Below are 19333 nucleotides of genomic sequence, written 5' to 3' on the forward strand. Positions count from 1 at the left end.
CCTAAAGGCTGTTGTGAATCCTGTTTACCAGCAACTCTAAACATGGCTTCAGAGCTGCTTGAGCCCTCCCCCCCATCACCCGCCCAGGATTCCTCCAGACCCATGTAACTGCAACTTTAAAGCCTTTATTAAAAGCTGTATTAAAGTATAATCTGTCCCTGGACTCCAGCTGAAACCAAAGGGGCCACCCCAGAAGCCTCCATCTGGCTATCGGCAGCCAGAGAGAACAAGTTAAGAGGGTTTCACAGGCCACTGGCTAAGAAGGCACAGCCATGGCTGGTTAATACAATTAGAAACTGTTGCTGTGAGAGCGGGTCGCAATCCCATTCAGCGGCCATGAACCAGCCACTGCACGCAAATACCAGCTACTCTAATCGGCAACCTTTCACTTAACCTTCAGACACAGTTTTGAAATAAAGCACGTTTTTGTAAGAAGTCCGCCGTGGACCAGCCAGGACAGGGATTTTCTCTTGAGAAAATGCCCCGGGGAACTGCAGTGGGACTGGTGCCATTGAGAGCCCAGAGCTGAGTTGTTGGGGGTGGGAGCCTTGCCTGTGAGAACCACGCTGGAGAAAGAGAAAACCAAGGGCCTGTCCATGTGCACACAAGGCACAAACACGACTGGGAAAGGGGTGGAGAGGCTTCTAGGGGCTCTGCCGTTCTTAGATGGGAAACTGTCATTTTCACAGATGAAGATGTGAATGCGACTCTTAACACATATCACAAGCAAAGGCGGGCGCGTCAGCCTCCTACACAATTAGTCTTCTCCCTCCGCGGTTACATAAGATGATGGATTATCTGTCCACCCAGCCAACCTACCCGCTCGACCTCCCACCTTGGGCCACGTCCATTAACACCGGGAAGGAGCTGAAGAAAGGGAAAGAAAGCCTGTTGAGAAGTGCCCAAAGACTGGCTAACCGCGCCGGGAAGAGTCCCACTGTGCCACCGCACCAATCAGGCGCAGGGCAACACGCCGCGGCGGCCTACGGCTCCCACGCGGCCCCCTAGCCCCACGCTCCACTCCGGTCTACAGTGGCCGGGACCGGTTGCGAGGGCTCCCAGGGCCAGGCGCTGCTCCGTCCCCCAGGACGCCAGGCAGGCGCACGGAGGGGTGCGCGGGGGCCGAGCCGCGCCGTCGGGGTGGGGAGACCCAGCATGGACTGAGACTGGGGGCGCTGCGGGCAGCAGCGGGCGGAGGAGTCTATGGCGGGCGCGGCCACCTGTGACCAGCCCGAGCTGGGCTCACCACGCTAGCTTTCGGAGGCCCCGCAGAAAGACCTCCGAGGGCCCCAGCCACTCTGCCCAGGGGTCGCCTGGTCGGGCCCGAGCGCACCAGGACGGACAGCCCAGCGCTGGGGGCTCACCTTGTAGACATTTTCTGTAAGCCGGTGCATCTCCTCCGAGCGTGACAGCGACATTATTCTGGGTCCCGGCTGCACCACAGACCGGAGCGGAGGCGCAGGCGGCGACAACGACGACGCGGAAACTGCAGAACAAGGAAGCGCGCGGACCCGAACCACAAAACGCGGCGCCAGGCGGCAGCCGCATTTATAGACACCGCATACCCCGCCCCGCCGCAGGCCCCGCCCACGCGCCCCGCCCACGCCGCGTCCGGATCACCGCCCCCGGCCGTCCACCCCCGCCCAGTCCGTCGCTGCTAGGCAACCGCTAGGCCCGCTCCTGCGCCGCCCTTCTCATTGGTGAGTTATAAAGATGGGGGCGGGAGGCGGGATCAGAGGCGTGGCACTGTGACCAGATCCAGACGGCGATTGGTCGATGGTGGTGTCGTTCCGGAGGAGGAGGCGGAGGCGCGGCACGGGCTGGGGCCCCGGCGCAGCCTGAGGGGGCCCGGGCGACAGCCGGGCTGGGGGCGGGGAGCGGGGGCGGGGCGGCGCAGGAAGAGGGAGCAGAAGGTGGGGGGAGGCGCGCGGGGGGCGCCGGCGCGAGCGCGCGTGGAGGCGGCACTCTACGGGGCGGCCGGCCTGAGGGGGTCGCGGCCTGGCGCCGCAGAGGGTCCCGCCATCGGACGCCTCGCCGGAGGCGCGGGCTGCGCGCGATGAGGGAGAGCGCCGAGCTCCGGGCGCCAAGAACGTGGGCCCGCGGGTGAGTCAGCGCGGCAGGCGGTGACCCCGGCCGGCCTTCTGTGAGGAGGGGACCCAGGGAGGACCCTGGGGAGGGTTTCTCGGGCAGGACCTGAGGTGGGCGGGCGCAGGGGCAGTTGGAGGTAGGACTCTGGAGGCTGGCGGTCTGGCAGGAGGACCCTGGTGAGGGGGGACCTGGGGGCCTCTGCGGAGAGGCGAGGCGGGTGGGGGAGAGCACCCGGGAGGCAGGGAGGAGGGGGCTGACCGGGGCTTAGCGAAGGCCCTGGGAGGTGCAGCTGGGTGGCCACCGGGACGTGTTGGCACACGGGGTTCCTGGTACGATTCCTTTGGAGAAATATTTACATAAATTAGAGGAACATAGAGGAGTTATTTGCCTTACATTGTAAAACACCAGAGCACGCTCCCCTTTAATTACGCCTGACACCTCTGCCAGCGTCCTGTTCTTGGACAGCCGGTCACCCATTCATCCCTTCAACAAGAACAGGCACCCAGAGGACAGAGGTTCACACGCACATGTCAGACTCCCAGACACAGCAGGGGACTCGGGCAGGCCCCCTGCACTGCCCTGAAGTGGGATTCAGGAGCACAGGGCCACAGCTTGCCTCCTCTCCCTTGGCGTCTTTCCTTCCAGCTGTGGGCCCCCACCTTCCCCTTTTCTTCTTTGTCACTATAGTGTTTTAGAGTCCATCCCTGTGTGTTTATTTTCTCAGATTTTTTTGGTTGTGACAGAAAACCAGCTCAAAGTGGCTCTTACAAATGAGGGCATGTATTGATTGGCTCCTGAGACTGCTAAGTGTCAAGCGTCACCTCTTTCGCCTTGCTGTGGACCATCGTGGTGCAATGCATGTACACCCTACGATGTTAACACCTGGGCCCTAGGACTGACTGACTTTTGCCCACCTGAACTGGGTCAGGGACCAATAGAGGCAGGAACCCCTGCTTATCCAAGGAAGTGAGGGTCCGGGACCAGAATGACAGATGGAGGCTGGCAGCAAAAACGGGGCAGGAATGTCTCCTCACCACCTGGGGAGAATTTTCTTGCACTTTCTGCCCCCAGGAGACATAAGACAGGAGAGAGAGGAGAGCCCTTCCAAAAGAGCTCCCATAGCCCTGACCCACTTCACCTTCTAGAAGCTCCTGGAGTACTGTCCTGGGCTTGCTCCCCCTGTGGCCACCCTGCTCCTCTCCAGGGGTAAAACACATTCAGTGACCAACTTGGAACCCAGCGTGCCTTCCAGCATCCTCAGGCCTGGGCTGTACCGGTACCTTCATCTAGCAGCTGAGCAGGAGTCTGGACAGCTGGCACAGAAGTCAGTGGTGAGAAGAGAGCCCATGGAAACCCTGCAGAGAGTGAGAATGAGCACATATCTCACCTTCCACTTCACAGGCTTGGGGCAGGACTCCCTGGGCATGGAGGACAATCAGGGCCTGCCTCTGTCTGTCCTGCACCTCCAGCATCCAAGGACATGCACCCACAGTGTGGGTGGCCCAGGTAGAGGTGGTGTGTACCAAGGTAAGAACTCAGGCCTGCGAGTGGTAGGTGGGCTGACAGACTGGGTATCTCCAGGTAGCCTCCACCAGCTTGGCGTGGTTAGGAGGCTGTCCTTGCCCCGACCCCTTTTTAATTTGGGAGGCATTCAAAGGTCTTTACAAACCTCACCTTGTTCCTTTTTCCTGATTCTGAGAGTGTGTCGGGCAGCTGAAGAATCTGCTTATTCTACTAAAGATTTGGCAGTCAGCATGGCTAGAAACTTTTGGCCCATGTGTGGAATCTCACCCATCAGCACACCCTGTCCACAATGAGCAAAAGGAAGCCATGTCAAATGTCACAGTGGAGACGCTTTGCTCTTCCTGTATCCTCTCAGGAGGAATAGCCTCAGGAGAGGTGTCTGGGTCCACAGAGACGTACAGCCACACACTATCCCAGATCCACTGCATGGCCCAGGTCTGGGCCTTTCTGCACTGTGCTGGGGGTGGAGTACATAAGCCCAGGTTCTTGGGGGGGGGGGGAGCAGTTTTTTTCAAGTGAGCAGCTTGTCAAGAATCACTGAGGGCAGAGACAGACGGGAATCCACATGCTTCTGGTTTTCCCTCTCTCTTGTGACTGTCCATCCTCTTCTGGGCAGAGCGTCCCCAAAGGGCACTGTAGCCATGGAGCTCTGTAGTTCCCCAGCTCTGGACTTAGAAGGTCTGCTGCCCTGTGCACCAGCAACAGGCCTTCCATGTGCACTGGCACCATACTGAGGCAGAGTCAGATGCAGGAGCAACCTTGGACCCTGAATCTGACCCACAGAGCTTTAGCTGCTGACCCCAGGTCAACAGCACCACAGGTGGGCAGCTCTGGAGAGGGGCTGGGGGCAGGGAGCGTCAGTGTGCATGTCTCCACCAGTTTATTTTTAGTTGTGTTATGTAAGTGGCTTCATCTCAACGTCACGTAGGAAGGGGGGTCTCAGATTTAATTGCAGGATGACAGCCTTTGCATCTCAAGCAAGCTGTTCCCCTGGCAAGGCAGCACAGTGATTGGGAGTTTTTGCTCGACAGAAGGTCCTTTATGAAGTGACCACCCATCGAAGCCTTAACCTGTTTTCTTCTCCATCTTCTTCTGACCTGCCCAGCCAGCTTCAGCTGAGCTTGGTCTGAGAGGGTAGTCCTTTGCAGAAATCATAGGGGACTGTGAAGGGATGCTGACTGGCTCGCTGGGGGCACTGGCTCCTCAGCCTGAAGCTTCGTCTCTCTCCAAGGGAAGGGTCCACCCAGTCAGAATTACTACTCCCTTTTCTCACCCCTGGATTGAGCACTTGTAATCAGTAACCAGAAAGTTCGAGAGCGGTAGAGGCCAGAAGACACAGGAGCTGGTCTGCATGTTTCCAGGACAGAGTCAGGAGGGTCCTCCTCTACATCCTCTCCACCCTTGCTACCCATTTCCTCCCTGCACAGCAGGTCCCTTGACCAGGTCACTAGGCAGAACTGTGTGGGGAGCACTGTTTTCCTGGTTCCTGAACCCACAGGACAGCTGGCTGCCTTCTTCAGACCCACTGACCAGCCACTTAATCAGCAAGAACACACTGGGCTGGGTGGGGAGTTCTCTGCCAGCAGCAAGGCTGTCACAGCTGCCTCCAGCACATTCAGCTTTGTCCAGCATGCAGGGCAGGGCCCCATTTCTGTGTCAGGCCATTGCCTGCCAGGGCAAGAAGGACAGGGTCAGACAGGGTGTTGGCAGGCCTAGGGTGCAACACAGGGTCAAGGAGTCAGTTCCAGGAGCCATTTCCTCTGCATGGCAGCATGGGGCTGCTGCATAGCCCTGTTGGGAGGAGTCAGGCCATGGAGGGGCATGAAGAGTCCAGAGAGCTGGACCTAGAGCTTAGTGAGCCCGCCGTGTGTTAGGGTTAGACAAGACATGAGGAACACTCAAATGTTGCCCAGAGAGTTGGGAGAGAGGCTATCCTTTAAAAAGTGAGGGTACCTCAGGGAGGTGGAGCCCAATGGACTAGGAATCCCATGTCACTGACACTGCCAGGTAACAAGGGCAATACCAGCAAGAAGTCACGGTGACAGCATGGACCCTTCATGTGACATGACAAAAAGGGCACATTACCTATTCCATTTCTTCCCTAAACCCCAAGCGCCTGTCCAGTCATGAGAAAAACAGGTAAATGCCATCAGAGGGCAGGCTATAGAATCCATGACCACTGCCCTCAACTTGTCAACCACTGTCAGAGACAAGGGAAGTCTGCAAAACTGCAGGCCCACAGCGGCTCCAGGAGACAGGAAAACTAAAGGTCACGAGGGATTCTGGACAAAAAGAAGACACAAGGTACAAGAAATCTGGATAAGCTATGGACTTCAGTTAAGCCTAATGGGTCATTATTGCATGACAGTGAGGGAGACTTTACAGTAAGTGTGCAAATATAAAACTGGTGTGGGATTCAGCCTGCTAAAAGGAGGCAGCAGTGTGGACACAAGCCCCCAGTTCGCCTGCACTCCACCCTGGAAGCTGCCAGACCCTGCATCCCTTCTCTTTTACTGTGTGATCAGAAGTTGGAGCAATGACCCCTGTGGTCCTGTACTGCTAGACAGACAGCACCCTGGGGGTAGCACTCTGCAAAGGGGTCCTGTCCAAGAGGTACATGGGGCCTCAGGGTCTTGGCCTTGCAGCTCATAAGACCTCAGGTCACAGGGCACCAGCTGTGGTTCCAGCTGGTGACCTCTCCCTCCCACCCTCCAGGTATAAGCTCCTCCCACCCTTCTTCCTGACCACATCTTAGGTTTTCTGTCCGTGACCTGACTTGGTTCCAGGGCTTTCTTCCCTGACCACAACATGGGCCACATTTCTGGCCATAGATGGTGCAGATCCAGCTCAGCACATCCAGTGATCTCTGGTGTTACCTCCTCTGGGATGGAGACAGAGTGCAACTGGGAGGAAAATGCAGGGCAGGGCTGTCTCCAGGGAGATTCCATGCCTGGAAGGTATGGGCATGGCTTCCTGGGCTCTTTAGGGTCCTTTGTGCTTGGTCCAGTTGAGGCTCTTCTAGAGAGATGGCCTGGAAAGTTCCGACCCAGGCTTGCTGCGGCCTCCACACAGGCCAGGCTGGGAGGGCAGAGGGCCTTTCTGCTGAGGGTGGAGGGGATGGAGCTGTGACCTCCTACTGGAATCTGCCCTGCTGCCCTGGGTGGGGGGGGGTGTTGCTGGAAGAGGTTCCCCAGCAACCAGCCCCCTTATATAACCTGCACATCGCATCGGCGTGACTCCAGGTGCCGTGGGAGGCAGCGTGGGGGTGAGCACAGGGGCTTGAACGAGCCTCGAGCTTCCTAGGGTGCTGCTGCTCCTCTTGTTGCATCCCAGCGTCATCCTGCGTCTGCCAGCTCGGTCACCCACTTACCTATCAGAATACATTAAGTGACAATGCAGACTTAAATAACTCCCGCAGGTGATAGGCCTGCCATGGAGCCCTCTACAGCCAGGCCCTCCTGTGCCTGCCAAGGTGAGGCAGGGAGGGCGAGGTCCAGAGGAAGGACAGGCTGTGCCTGAGGAACAGCACTGGCTGCTTTGGCCACGAGGGTAGAGCCAGGCCAGGCGTTGGGAGGAGTGCATGGCAGGGTTAGGTCTCGGCCCAGGCTTTGGTACACAGCACCTTAGGGACCACAGCCAGGTTTGGAATGAAGGTGGTGCCATGGTGCCATCTGGATGGGAAGTTGACCTCTGGGCAGACCACCTGAGACTCTGCAGCCAGCTCATGCTGGCTTTGCCCAGTGACTGGGTGGGCAGGAAGACTGAACAGGGTCAGCGCCTCTGTGACTGAGCATGCTGAGAGGATAGCAGCTGCCCAGCATGGGGTGTGCTGGCTCGGCGCACCTGCTTCTCACAGGGCCCTCAGGATTGGGTGGTCACTCAGCCCCCGGGGCAAAGATGAGAGAGGAACTTGGCTTCACACCCCCGGTATTCCTTCATTTGCCCCCTGAGACAGATGCCATCTGATCGCTCTGCCTCCTAAATGACTTGCAGTGCTTCAAAAGTGGTTGAAGATATTTCTGGGTGGGGAAAGGGATTCTGCTCTTCAGAATATGGAGTTGGAGGACACCCTGGGAGAAGTCCTGAGCGTGTCCCCATGGGTCCTTCCACACCGGAGACAGCAGAGCTGTACCTGCCATCACCAGCTTTTCCTGCCGGGGTGAGAAGCCCAGACATTTCCATGCTGCTTTACAGTCACAGATGGCTTCCCTGCCCAGGGCTGGCTGCTTCTAATTTCGGCTGCCGGAGGCTCCTTTGCTCGCTCACTCGCTCTCTTTTTTTAATTCCATGTTTATTTAAAGCCAGATTTTGAAATGTTGTCTTCAGCCCTAAAATCTGACTTTTTCTTCTTGCAATAGATCCTAAAACCCCCCTAGTACCCCAAAGGGTGGGGGAACTTTTGAAGACAGATCCAATTGCCCCCTTGTACCACACTGTGAGTAAACATTTGGACGGTCGACTGGTGTCCCCTTAGAGCCGTTCAGTAGAGTCAACACAGAGCACAGGATGTCCCCTGTGTTTGGCCTGTGTTTACAGATAAACGAGGAGAGATGGTGTGGGTAACTCCAGTGAAGTGCAAGAAGCACCCCGTGCCTACTGCTGGCTGTCTGGTCTGGTCTGTCCTGTCCTGTCATCTCCTGTCACAGTCATGGTGCAGTAGGGCCAGGCACAGCCCAGGCCTGTCACTCCTGGAGGTAGGACAGGGACGAGATGGGCAGTTCCCGCTGGAGGGGTAGCACCGGTGCTCGGGTGGGCTGTGAGTCTCCCATCTCCCTCTTCCCGGCAGTTGATGCTTTCTTCACCCAACCTGAAAACCACCCAGTTTCTTCTTGCTCCCTGAGAAAGCTCATCCAGAAGAGGTCTTCCAGATTAGAATAGGGAGTAGGACATGTGTCCACTCATGTATGGACAACACACTGGACTGCTCCAACAGGAACACCATAGACAGCAGCTCAGCCTTTATTTGCTCAGTGTCAAACACGGCAGTGGGATTCTTTCCCTGGTTGTGGGACCCTAAAGACTCAGCCCATGGGTGCAGGTGTTCTGGAAACACGAGGGTCTCTTGCCTTTGACACACTCCAGTGCTGCCCTTCTGCAGCTTATGCTAGAATGTACTTGAAGGGCCTTGAAGAAAGGGTGACCATTTCGGGGGACTACAGAGCAGAGACAACACCAGCTCCCAGGAGTGTGAGTAGGGTGGGCACCAGCAGGAGGGAGGAGTGTATTTACCTGGCCAGATGCTCCTGAGGAAACAGGCTGGAGGCTCATGTGCTTAAAGTGGGGCCCCAGCGCAGCAGACTGGGCAATAGGGCTACCCTCGGGACTGGAGCTGGTGTGCTAGGGGTGTGCAGGCAGGCACAGCTGGGACAGCTGCCCAAGGGCTGCTGGGGACACTGGCAAAATCCCTGCATGGATGCTCTGCCAATCTCCATCCAAACTAATGCTGGAGCTATGGGGGCCCAGAGAGGGGTAGGTGCCATTTCTAGTGAGGGTCCAGCAGTTTCCCGAGGCTGTGGATTCCTGCCAGGGCTTCTATACCCTGAGAAGTGCAGAGAGCTGGGATGGTGTCCCTGGCATGTCTGGTCAGAAACAGTAAGATTTTGAGAAAAAGAGTGTGAGTGTTAAGCTTGAGAATGTCACTTCCCAGCAGGCTCCTCCTCCTCCTCACAAAGCTGGAAGAGACAGATCTTTTTAGAGGTTCATGGAAAACTTCAGCTGTTCCCTAGCTGTCCAGATGAAAAGCATATTCCACCCCAGGGGGAAAACAGCACCTCTGAATGAATTCGGACAACATTTTACCCTCAAGTTTCGGGAGGTCCACTTGGTGTGACCTTTGCAAACGTCTCTCTGCTGTCAGCTGAAAGAAGAATACTGCAAGGTTTGGCAGCTCGCCCCTGGAGTCTGCTGTTAGTTCTCACCCAGATTTGGAGATTTTTCCTTGTGGCTGCAGGAGCCAACAGAGTCCTTTGTGCCTCAGGACTCAGAGCCCCAGAGCCCTGTTGTAATTTCCCTTCCTTCTTTGGTTCCTAGAGTTCCCACAGGAAAACCCTGTGCTCTCGATTCGGCATCAGGAACATAGAAGCCAAGACTGCGGCAGGGACACAAGCTTGCTACTACAGGGCCTTAGTGCCACCTTCAAGGGAAGTGTTTCCCTGTGGTTGGGGCAGGTCTGGTTCTCTGAGTGGCTGTTGTCCCAGGAGGAGAGCCCGAGGGTGCTTGTGCTGGAAGGGACCTACCCTGGGGCTTCCAGCCTAGGTGTGGGACCCAGCATCAGTGCATTTGGGTTTTAGAATAGGCTTTGCTTGGTGGGAGACCCAGCTTTAGCCTCATGGCCCCTCACCTGGCATCAGTCCTGCCACTCTGCCCACCCCTGGCCCTGACTGGGAGGGGTGGTGAGCTTAACACTACACTGCCACCTGGTGGACAGCCAGAAAAAGGCGCTGTGGGGTACCAGCCCCAGAGTGGTGGGACAGGTTAGCAGGGACAAAGCAGGAGGCCACAGACTTGTGTGGACAAGTACAGGTGCAGAGCAGATGTACTTGGTTTGTAGGACCAGGCTGGAATCTGGACTCTGCTTCTGGAAAGTGCACCCTTCAAGCTGGCCATTTCAGAAGGGAAGAGTAACACACTCCCCTAGGGCCCAAGAGGAGACTGTGTGAGTTACGGTTCTGCCACGGAGCAGTGGAGTGATTAGCCTGGACCTGCAAAAGGAATGTCTGGGGATGGCCTGTGAGCTTACCCTGCAGAAGTCTCCTGTTCACGTTTCCAAAGGGCCCCGTGACAACTTTTCTTTTAAATGGAGCAAAACATCGCCAGCAAGAAGTTAGCAGTTCCGTCCAGTCTTGTGGCACTTAGCGCACTCATGGTGGGGGATGGCCGCCAGCTCGACCTGGTCCTCATCATTTCCATCAACCCGGAGGAGCCCCACAGCATGAGCGGTCGTATCCCACCCCAGCCCAGCCTAGCCCGGCCACCGCCTGTCTGAGAAGTTGCCTATCTAGATGTTTTGTCTACAAGGCCACATGGCACTACCTGCAATGTCCAACTTCTCACTGGGCAGTACAGTGAGGGTCCCCTGAGCCTTCACCCTGTATGCTGAGTGATGTTCCACTGCATGTGCTTGTGACAGTGTGATCTTCACGTGCCAGCTGGTGGGTTTGGGGTAGACATCTGGATTTGGAACTGCTGGTTCACATGGTGACCACCTCCAGCTTTTTCAAGATGTGGAGAAACGATCTTGTGTAGTGGCCACACCACTTAACGTTCCCTCCAGCAGTGGACGAGGCTCCCAGTGTCTCACATCCTTACTAATACTTAATTTCCCTTTTTGTTTATTTGTTTTGTCTCAATTCTAGCTCTCATAGTGGGTGTGAAGTGGAAACTGTGGTTTTGAGTCAAATGTCCCCGATGACACACCTGAGCATCCTCCCTGGTGTGTCCTGTCTTAAAGGAGGAAGAATCCTCCTTAGAATTCCAGTGTCTTCATTCCAGTGCTCACTTTGGGAAGGGCCTGGAAGATGCCTCAGTGGCCACCCAGCTCACACCCGGCCTGCTTTTGAGGGGCTCGAACCCAAACCTCAGCTCCCCCACTGAGCTGCATCTCCTGCCCAAGCAGCGTTTCAGAAGCCCTGGGGGCAGTCAGGACTGTCCCTGAGTGATTCCTGCCTGCCTTGAAGCCCACGCCATGCCGGGGCATCTGAAGAGGGTGATGTGCACTGTGCTGTGAGCCCCGTGGGGCCTAGATGGCCCCCCACCTGCATCACCTCCTGGTGCTCTTGGTAAGAAAGCATGACACATGCCTGCCACCACAGACGTAGGAACAAAAGTCCCCCCTGCTACCTGCAGAGACGGCGTGGAAGCCCAGGCCAGTGTGGCTCTGTTAGGCAGACAGGGCTAAGGTTGTCACAGCCAGGAGCCAGGGAGCCAGGCCACTGCCTGCCTAGGATGGTGGGGCTGGCCCTGCATCAGCCTCTCAATACTGGAAGGGAAGCAGAGGTCCAGAGCTGGGAGGGGCGTTTCCAAGGTTGCAGGTGATGGGGTGGAGGGCAGAGCTCTGTTGGCACCACTGGTCCCTTCCTGGCACGCAGCAACCACACGCACCGGCCTGGCAGAGTAGGAATTGTTGAAAAGGCAGGGGTCACTGGATTCTTGGGAAGGCTGAAGTGCTGCCTGAGAGTGACGGGAAGAGCTCTGTGGCTGGTCCTGGCCAGAGGACCAGCCTCTTTCAGATGGGGTCCATTGTGGCTCCCCGGCACAGCCATCGCTGACCCTGTTGTTGCTGCTGTCACCACACCACACCACACCACTCCTCTACCTGTGACCAAGGCCCAGCAGCAGCAGAGGAACGGGCAAGGGTGCTCTTTGGCCCTGCTGCCTCCTCTGCAGCCTCCCCCATCAAGCCCAGACTGAGGAGTCTCCCATGGCAAGGGTGCTCTGACCACTGTGCTGCCCTGCTGAGCCCCTGACTGCTCCCTGACCTGCCATATTTCCAGGTCTCCAGGAGCAGGCTAGGAAGGGATGTGTGGCTGGTGTTTTTGAAGAGTCAGAACTCCTGTGGCCTCCTTCCCCTCTCTGTTAGCTCTGTGCTCACGTGTCTCACCTGCTCCACCCAGAGATATCGGCCCCATGGAGAGTCCTAGAGCCAGTTAATGCTCAGGACAAGTGCAGGAAGGCACCCACGAGAGCCGGGACAGCATTCCCAGCTCGAAGGCATTTGTTTCCTTAAAAACTGATAATGCTGAACTATCTTAAGTGAAATGCTAAGCCCAGACCTGCCACCTTTCCAGGTCCCCAGGAGCAGGCTGGGTCCCTCCAGGGACCCAGAGGGCATGTATGGCTGGAGATGCAGCTCAGTGGGGGAGCTGAGGTTTGGGTCCGAACCCCTCAAAAGCAGGCCGGGTGTGAGCTGGGTGGCCACTGAGGCATCTTCCAGGCCCTTCCCAAAGTGAGCACTGGAATGAAGATACTGGAATTCTAGGGAGGATTCTTCCTCCTTTAAGAAGACAGGACACACCAGGGAGGATGCTCAGGTGTGTCATCGGGGACATTTGACTCAAAACCACAGATTCCACTTCACACCCACTATGAGTGCACCCAGAGTGCACTGTACATTCTTGGTGCTGAGCCAAGGCTACTCAACCGCTCCTCAGGCTGTTTGGTGACCCCACTTTCATGCCAGGAAACAGGCTTAAGGGAAGAACAGCCTGAGGGGACATGGTGCAGCAATGCAGATACCAGGAGGTGGTTCTGGGGCTGGCTCTTCCCTGTCCCTTCAGGGACCCAGATCATGGGGCTGGGTTGGGGGTCTATGGGTGCAGCCTCACCCTGACTCCCCTGGGCAGACCAGGATGGCTTTCACCTCTGCACTTCCTACCCTGCCCTCTCAGCCGAGCCCCAGCTATGGCTCCATCTGTCCCCCAGACAGTTCCCAGCCAGGCCTCTTCCAGTTCTCCACTTGGGTTACTGTCCTGCTGCATTTCCAGTTAATGAGCTCGGGAGCTGGGGGCCCCTCCTCCTGTTTCCTCTTCCTCCGCCTTCCTCTACTAACCTCTAGCCCAGAACATCTACCCAACATCTTGCCAGCTTTGATCCCCTAAATCTCCAGTCTGTCCCACTCTTGCTGTATCTGCCACCCTGGAATAAGGAAGTGATCTCGTACCTGATTTCCTGATCCCCCTGGCTCATCCTTACTAGCCTCCATGCCAGTGAATTGATGTCCCCCCCCCCATAACGGAGCTTGAACTCGGGGACACTCCACCACACCATTGAGCCACACCCCAGCCCTATTTTGTATTATATTTCGAGACAGGGTCTCACTGAGTTGCTTCATGCCTTGCTTTTGCTGAACTGCAATCCTCCTGCTTCAGCCTCCCAAACCGCTGGGTTTGCAGGTGTGTGACCCTGTGCCTGGCTCACCAGGGAGGTTTCAAGGTACAACTCTGACCCCATGGCTCCTGCTGCAGCCCTGCGGTGGCCATCATGGCTCCAAGGACAAAGACCTGCATTCTCACACAGCCAGCACAGCCCCCGCCCAGTGCCTGCTCACAGGCCCCCTCGCTGAGCTCCTGGGCAAGAGAAGTGACTCAGGACCCACAGCTCCTGCCTCCCCTTCCCCAGGGCTGTGTGGGATACCTTGATACCTTGTCAATCCAAATAATAATCAGAGATTCTCCAAAGAACCACCATGCTTCCTCAGGAAGAGCAGGGCTCCACAATGGGAACACACTTGCCATCGCAAGCCTCGGTGTCCTGGAAGAGACAGTGGCAAGGCCTTATTTTTTTTCTCTTTTTTTAAATAGATGTGCTCTTCAATCCATAAGCTCCATTACATCAATAGAACAAAGTGGCTTAGCATTTCACTTAAGAAAGTTCAGCATTGTCAGTTTTTAAGGAAACGAATGTCTTAGACCTTAACAAATTACAATCATGCTGATGAAGATTTAATCTTCTTTGAGGGTTATGGCCAAAATTCAAACTGCAGGACAGTGTTCAGAAAACTTGAAGTGTGAAGTGTTGAGTTCAGTTTAGATCAGGGTCTTCATCATCATCTCCAGTGTTATCAAGTGAGTTCCGTCCTCATCTCCAGGAACAAATGCATGTTCCACTGACTCCAGCTCCGGGCTCACAAGCCCTCAGCCGTCCAGCTTCAGACTGCCATCAGCCTCATTGTCCTGGTGGTCTTGGAAACCAACCAGTGGGTCTGGGGCATTTCTTCAAACCCTTTTCTCAGTTTCCCTCTGATGTCATTTAACCTCCGTATGACATAGACGTCCGTTTCCCAGCCTGGATGCCCTGGGCATGAGGTGCCAGCCTCGACCAACAGCAGCTGTTTTCAAACTCGTCCTCCTTCTTACTCTGCTTTGTTTCTCCTCCTTTACCTCTGCTCCTGGGCATGGCAGTGAAGGTGGCCTTGTGTTGTCTCCAACTTCTTTCCAAGGGGGCACAGTGGAGGAGGCAGAGCCTGCTGGGTGACACCAAAGAGCACATGGGACAAAGCAGGCTGGCAGAGGCTGAGTGGCCTTCGCAGACAGTCTCAAGGCTGGGTTCTTTCTCCAGAGGCCCCAGGGCCTCCCAGCACTGTTAGGCATTACATGGCTTCTGGCCACTTTTGGTCACAACAGCAGCTTCACCTCCTAAGTGCTTGTGAGCAGGATAGTTGCGACTTGGCCTGACAGCCGGAATGAACTGCTCTCTCCCTGCCGGTGCTCGGATCTGCACAGCAGGAAGCTCAGGGTTTGCAGAGATTCTTAAATGTCTGTGCTATGCAGATTCAGATTCTTTGATGAGACTCTCTACCATTAATCTACTTTCTCCACTGTTTCCTCTATTTGAACAAAACACGATGATCAAAGGGATTTCCAAGCTCTTGTCTGCCGCCTCCGGTCTGTCCCCATCCTGCCTTCTCTCCTGGTTCCTGCACTGTGGTCCCTGAATGCTGGGTGTCAGAACTGCAGATGGAGAGTCAGCTGCAGGCCAGCAGCCTGCCCTGGAAGCGGAGCTTCACTGTCCACACGCTGGCCATGCTGCTCTTGCCCCACAACAGCAGAGTTCAGTGGACAGAGGCCACTACTGCTAAAATCCTTATTCTCTGGCTCCTAAGGGAAAGCGTGGCAAGCCCGACCTCAGTGGCACCAAGTGGGGGGGCTGGCTCACCGTCTGCTGTGTTGGCTCCTGTTTCCAGGGCCCAGTCCTCAGGACAGTAAGCCACATGCTTGCTGGGAACACGGGAGCCCTCCCTCCTCAGCACTGAGACCAGCACGACTCGGCTTTCACTGAGCTCTTGAACACCCTCTCTGCCTCCCAACTTGTCAAGACTTGAAGGGAAGGCCAGCCCTCAGGTCTACGCTCTCTCATGATCAGACGCCCCTTGATCTCTGGTTGGTCATTAAACCAGCATGAACAGAAACTTGGCAAACGCTGGCTGCAGATGGCCGGCTCTTCTCTCCGTGGGCTTCCCTCTTTGAATCATAACCCTGTCAGTCTTTATTGCTTCTGCAGCTTTCTGATGCCTTTGGAGAGATGCCTTCTGTATCCGTGTCTGGCTTTTCTAGGTTTTTTTTTTTTTTTTTTTGTGTGTGTGTGTGTGTGTAGTCGTAGAAAGGCAGCATTCCCTTGTTTTATTTATTTTTGTATGTGGTGCTGAGGATCAAACCCAGTGCCTTACACATGCTTGGCAAGTGCTCCACCACTCAGCCCCAGCCCCAGCCCTGCTTTTCTAGAATCCATCCACCATAAACCACTCCATTCTACCTGGACATGAACGACTGCTACTCATGTTTAAAATTTTGATTTCAGATTCCAGTTGTTCATTGCTAGCAAACAAATATGTATTGGATTTTGTACATTAACCTAGTATTCTGTGACTTTGCTGAACTTGATTAAATGAATTCGTTCTAATAGATTTCTTATTGATTCCTCTGATATTTTCCATGTAGACACTCACGTTATCAACAATGCAGAAGGCATTATTATTTCTTCCTTCCCAATATATACATATTTCATTTCTTTGTCTTGCTTATTACCTTGACCAGGCCTCAATATGGTGCTGAGCAGAAGGAGTGTGAGAGTAGCCACCTCCTTGCTATCTCGTAGGCAGCCCACTCTGCTCTTCACCCCCGAGTGGGACGGGTTAGGGGACAGGTGATGGGGATGGTGGGAACACGAGGGTGAGAGAATGATTCTATAAAGTGGGCCCAGTGTCCTGAGCCCCACGCCCTTGCTTTGCCAAAAAGCAATTCTCCTGCAGCCTGCCTGGCTAAGTGGACAAGATGTGTCCCATTCCTCAGCCAACTGAGGCAGGGGCAGAGGTCAGGCGGTCAGTGTAGGTAACAGGGTGGGGTGGAGAGGGTGGCGACTAGTTCTCAAGTAGAGAAGGAGGGTACGAGAGGCCTCCAGCGCCTCGTACCCTACAGGAAAGAAAGGGAGCACAATAAAGAGGGGCTCCCGGGGTCTAGAAGAAAGCAAGTCACACCTCTTCCCGTGGGCTTTTGGTTCCGAGGACCCCTCCTCTTCAAGGGAGTCTGTCCTCTAGAACTTTCTTAAATTAAACTTGCTGGCTACGCTTGCCTTGGTGTTTCTCAGGTGTTTATTCCTCAACACACGGGAGACAAGAACACATTACTGATCTGCACCAGACCAGTATCAATGGCGTCTGTAGGGATTTTGTAGATCTTCTATAGAGGTAGGAAGTTTCCTTTTACAGTAGTCCATCTTGTCTGAGGGGGACATGTTCCAAGACCCCAGCAGATACTTCAGTAAGCTCTGAATCTTACACTTCGGTGTCTTTTCCATCTTAACCAAGCACTGGCATGCATGGCAGCAGAGCTCTGCAGTTTGAGTTGCAGCAAAACTAGCCTATGCTTCCATTTCAATGTTTTGTTATTGTTATTAGTGGGAATTGCTGAATTGCTGCAGCTGACCTGCAACTTGAGATCTCCTGCCTCCTCTAGCTTCCTGAGTTGCTGGGATTACAAGCATGCACCACTCTGACTGGCAGCTGAGAACTGCCATCATAAATAGATACTGAATTTTGTCAAATGCTTTTCCTGCATCTGTTGAAATATCATAAGGATTTTCTTCATTAGTCTGATTTGGTGAATTGATTGATGGCTGAAGGTTGAACCAACCTTGCATTTCCCATTTGTTTTACCTTGGAATAAATAGTAACTTCAGGATAAAGACCTCGTCTTGATGGGGATGTTACCCAGTGATACAGTGCTTGCCTAGCATGTGTGAGGCCCTGGGTTTGATCCCCAGTACTATAAAACCAACCAATTGGGCTGGGTTTGTGGCTCAGTGGTAGAGTGCTTGCCTAGCATGTGTGAGGCATTGGGTTTGATTCTCAGCATCACGTAGAAATAAATGAACAAAATAAAGGTCCATCAACATCTAAAATTTAAAAAAAAAATTTAAAAAACCCAACCAACCAATCAACCAACCAACCAACAATATGTCATCTATTGCTGGATTCAAACACACACACACGCACAGCTCTCCATATTTCCCAGGCTGGTCTCAAATTCCCGAGTTCAAGTGTTCCTTCCTCCTCAGCATCCCAGGTAGCTAGGACTACAGGTGTGTGCCACCACATGTCTGGCTCTTCAATTTTCTCATGTTTTGTTGAGGTTTTCGGGTCTATGTTCATGAGGGATACTGCCTTGAGGTTTTCTTTTCTTGTAAGGACTCATGTGGTTTTCATATCTGGTAATGTTGGGTTCCAGAAATGAGCTAAGGGTTCATTCTTCTATTTTCTGTAACAGTTTGGAACTAGAATTAAGTCTCTCTTTTCTGTTTGTAGAATTTTTCTGTGTATATTTATAACCAGTTGGTCCATCTTTTTATTCTAGTATCTGTTATTTCTAGTTTGTATCTTTTTTAATATTTATTTTTTGGTTGTAGTTGGACACAATATCTTTATTTTTTTAAAGAATTTCTTTTTTAGTTGTAGATAGACACAATACCTTTATTTTGTTTATTTATTTTTTATGTGGTGCTGAAGATACAACCCAGTGCCTCACACATGCTAGGCAAGTGCTCTACCACTGATCCACAATCCTAATCCCTGTTTATTTATTATTTTTTTTAATATTTATTTTTTTAGTTTTAGTTGGATATAATACCTTTATTTTATCTATTTATTTTTTATGTGGTGCCGAGGATCGAATCCAGGACCATGCCCATGCTACGCGAGCGCTCTACTGCTGAGCCACAACCCCAGCCATCCTAGTTTGTATCTGTAGGGATTTATCCTTTTCATCTAAATTGTCAAATCTATGAGCATAAAATTGTTTGCAGTCTTTCCTTAAAATCTTTTTAATGTCTATAGGGCCTGTAGTAATGTTCTCTCTTTCATCTCTAATATTATAATTTGTATCTTTTTTTTCCTGATCAGTTGAAAATTATCAAATTTATTGAGGTTTCCAAAGAACCAAGTTTTATTTTTGTTGATTTGTATGGTTTTTTCCTTCCTTAATTTCCATTTATTTCTGCTCTTTCTTGCTTCTATTATTCTGTGGCTTTGGCTTTCCCCACTAAATACTTAGTGTGAAAGTTGAGATGGTTGATTTGAGACTGCTTTTCATTTTAATGTAAACATGTAATTTTTTTTGAGAGAGAGAGAGAGAGAGAGAGAGAGAGAGAGAGAGAGAGAGAGAGAGAGAATTTTAATATTTATTTTTTAGTTCTCGGCGGATACAACATCTTTGTATGTGGTGCTGAGGATCAAACCCGGGCTGCACACATGCCAGGCAAGCGTGCTACCGCTTGAGCCACATCCCCAGCCCCCTTGGTTCTCTTTTTAAAATTTTTAATTTCAAACAAGTTCTAAGTTGCTGAGGCTGGCCTCAAACTTGTGATCCTCCTGCCTCTACCACCCAAATCACTGTGCCATTGGGACTGGCTTAGGATTTCCGTGTCATTATCTTACATTGCTCGCACTCTTTAGTGGGAAGTTCTGCTCTTCCATTTGCCTCAAGTGTGTTGGCCTTAGCCACATGTGACATGATTGTGATAACTGCTTTCAAGTTTTTGTTTGATAATTCCATCACCTGGGCCATCTGAGTTGGGTCTGTTGATCATACTTTTTTAATATTTATTTTTCAGTTTTCGGTGGACACAACATCTTTATTTTATTTTTTTGTGGTGCTGAGGATGGAACCCAGCGCCCCCGCATGCCAGGAGAGCCCGTTACTGCTTGAGCCACATCCCCAGCCCTGTTGATCAT

The 19333-nt window shown here is 53.4% G+C and overlaps 1 protein-coding gene and 1 long non-coding RNA gene across 4 annotated transcripts in view; one reads left to right on the forward strand and one right to left on the reverse strand.

Moving 5' to 3' along the window:
• Baiap2 (BAR/IMD domain containing adaptor protein 2) overlaps positions 1 to 1538 on the reverse strand; it is a 65130-nt gene extending 63592 nt beyond the window's left edge. For all 3 annotated transcript variants that reach the window (XM_005332641.5, XM_078041476.1, XM_005332642.5), the window contains exon 1: positions 1365 to 1538. In XM_005332641.5, coding sequence (XP_005332698.1) covers positions 1365 to 1418 — 54 coding nt within the window. In that variant the 5' untranslated portion in view covers positions 1419 to 1538. The remainder of the gene's footprint in view (positions 1 to 1364) is intronic.
• Positions 1539 to 1922: 384 nt separating this feature from the next.
• Positions 1923 to 16012, forward strand: LOC144375933 (uncharacterized). Its single transcript, XR_013435795.1, has 2 exons — positions 1923 to 2103; positions 2813 to 16012. It is a non-coding gene; the product is annotated as an uncharacterized LOC144375933 (long non-coding RNA).
• Positions 16013 to 19333: the final 3321 nt, after the last annotated feature.

Source organism: Ictidomys tridecemlineatus, chromosome 3, assembly GCF_052094955.1.
Source record: "Ictidomys tridecemlineatus isolate mIctTri1 chromosome 3, mIctTri1.hap1, whole genome shotgun sequence".
NCBI lineage: Eukaryota > Metazoa > Chordata > Mammalia > Rodentia > Sciuridae > Ictidomys > Ictidomys tridecemlineatus.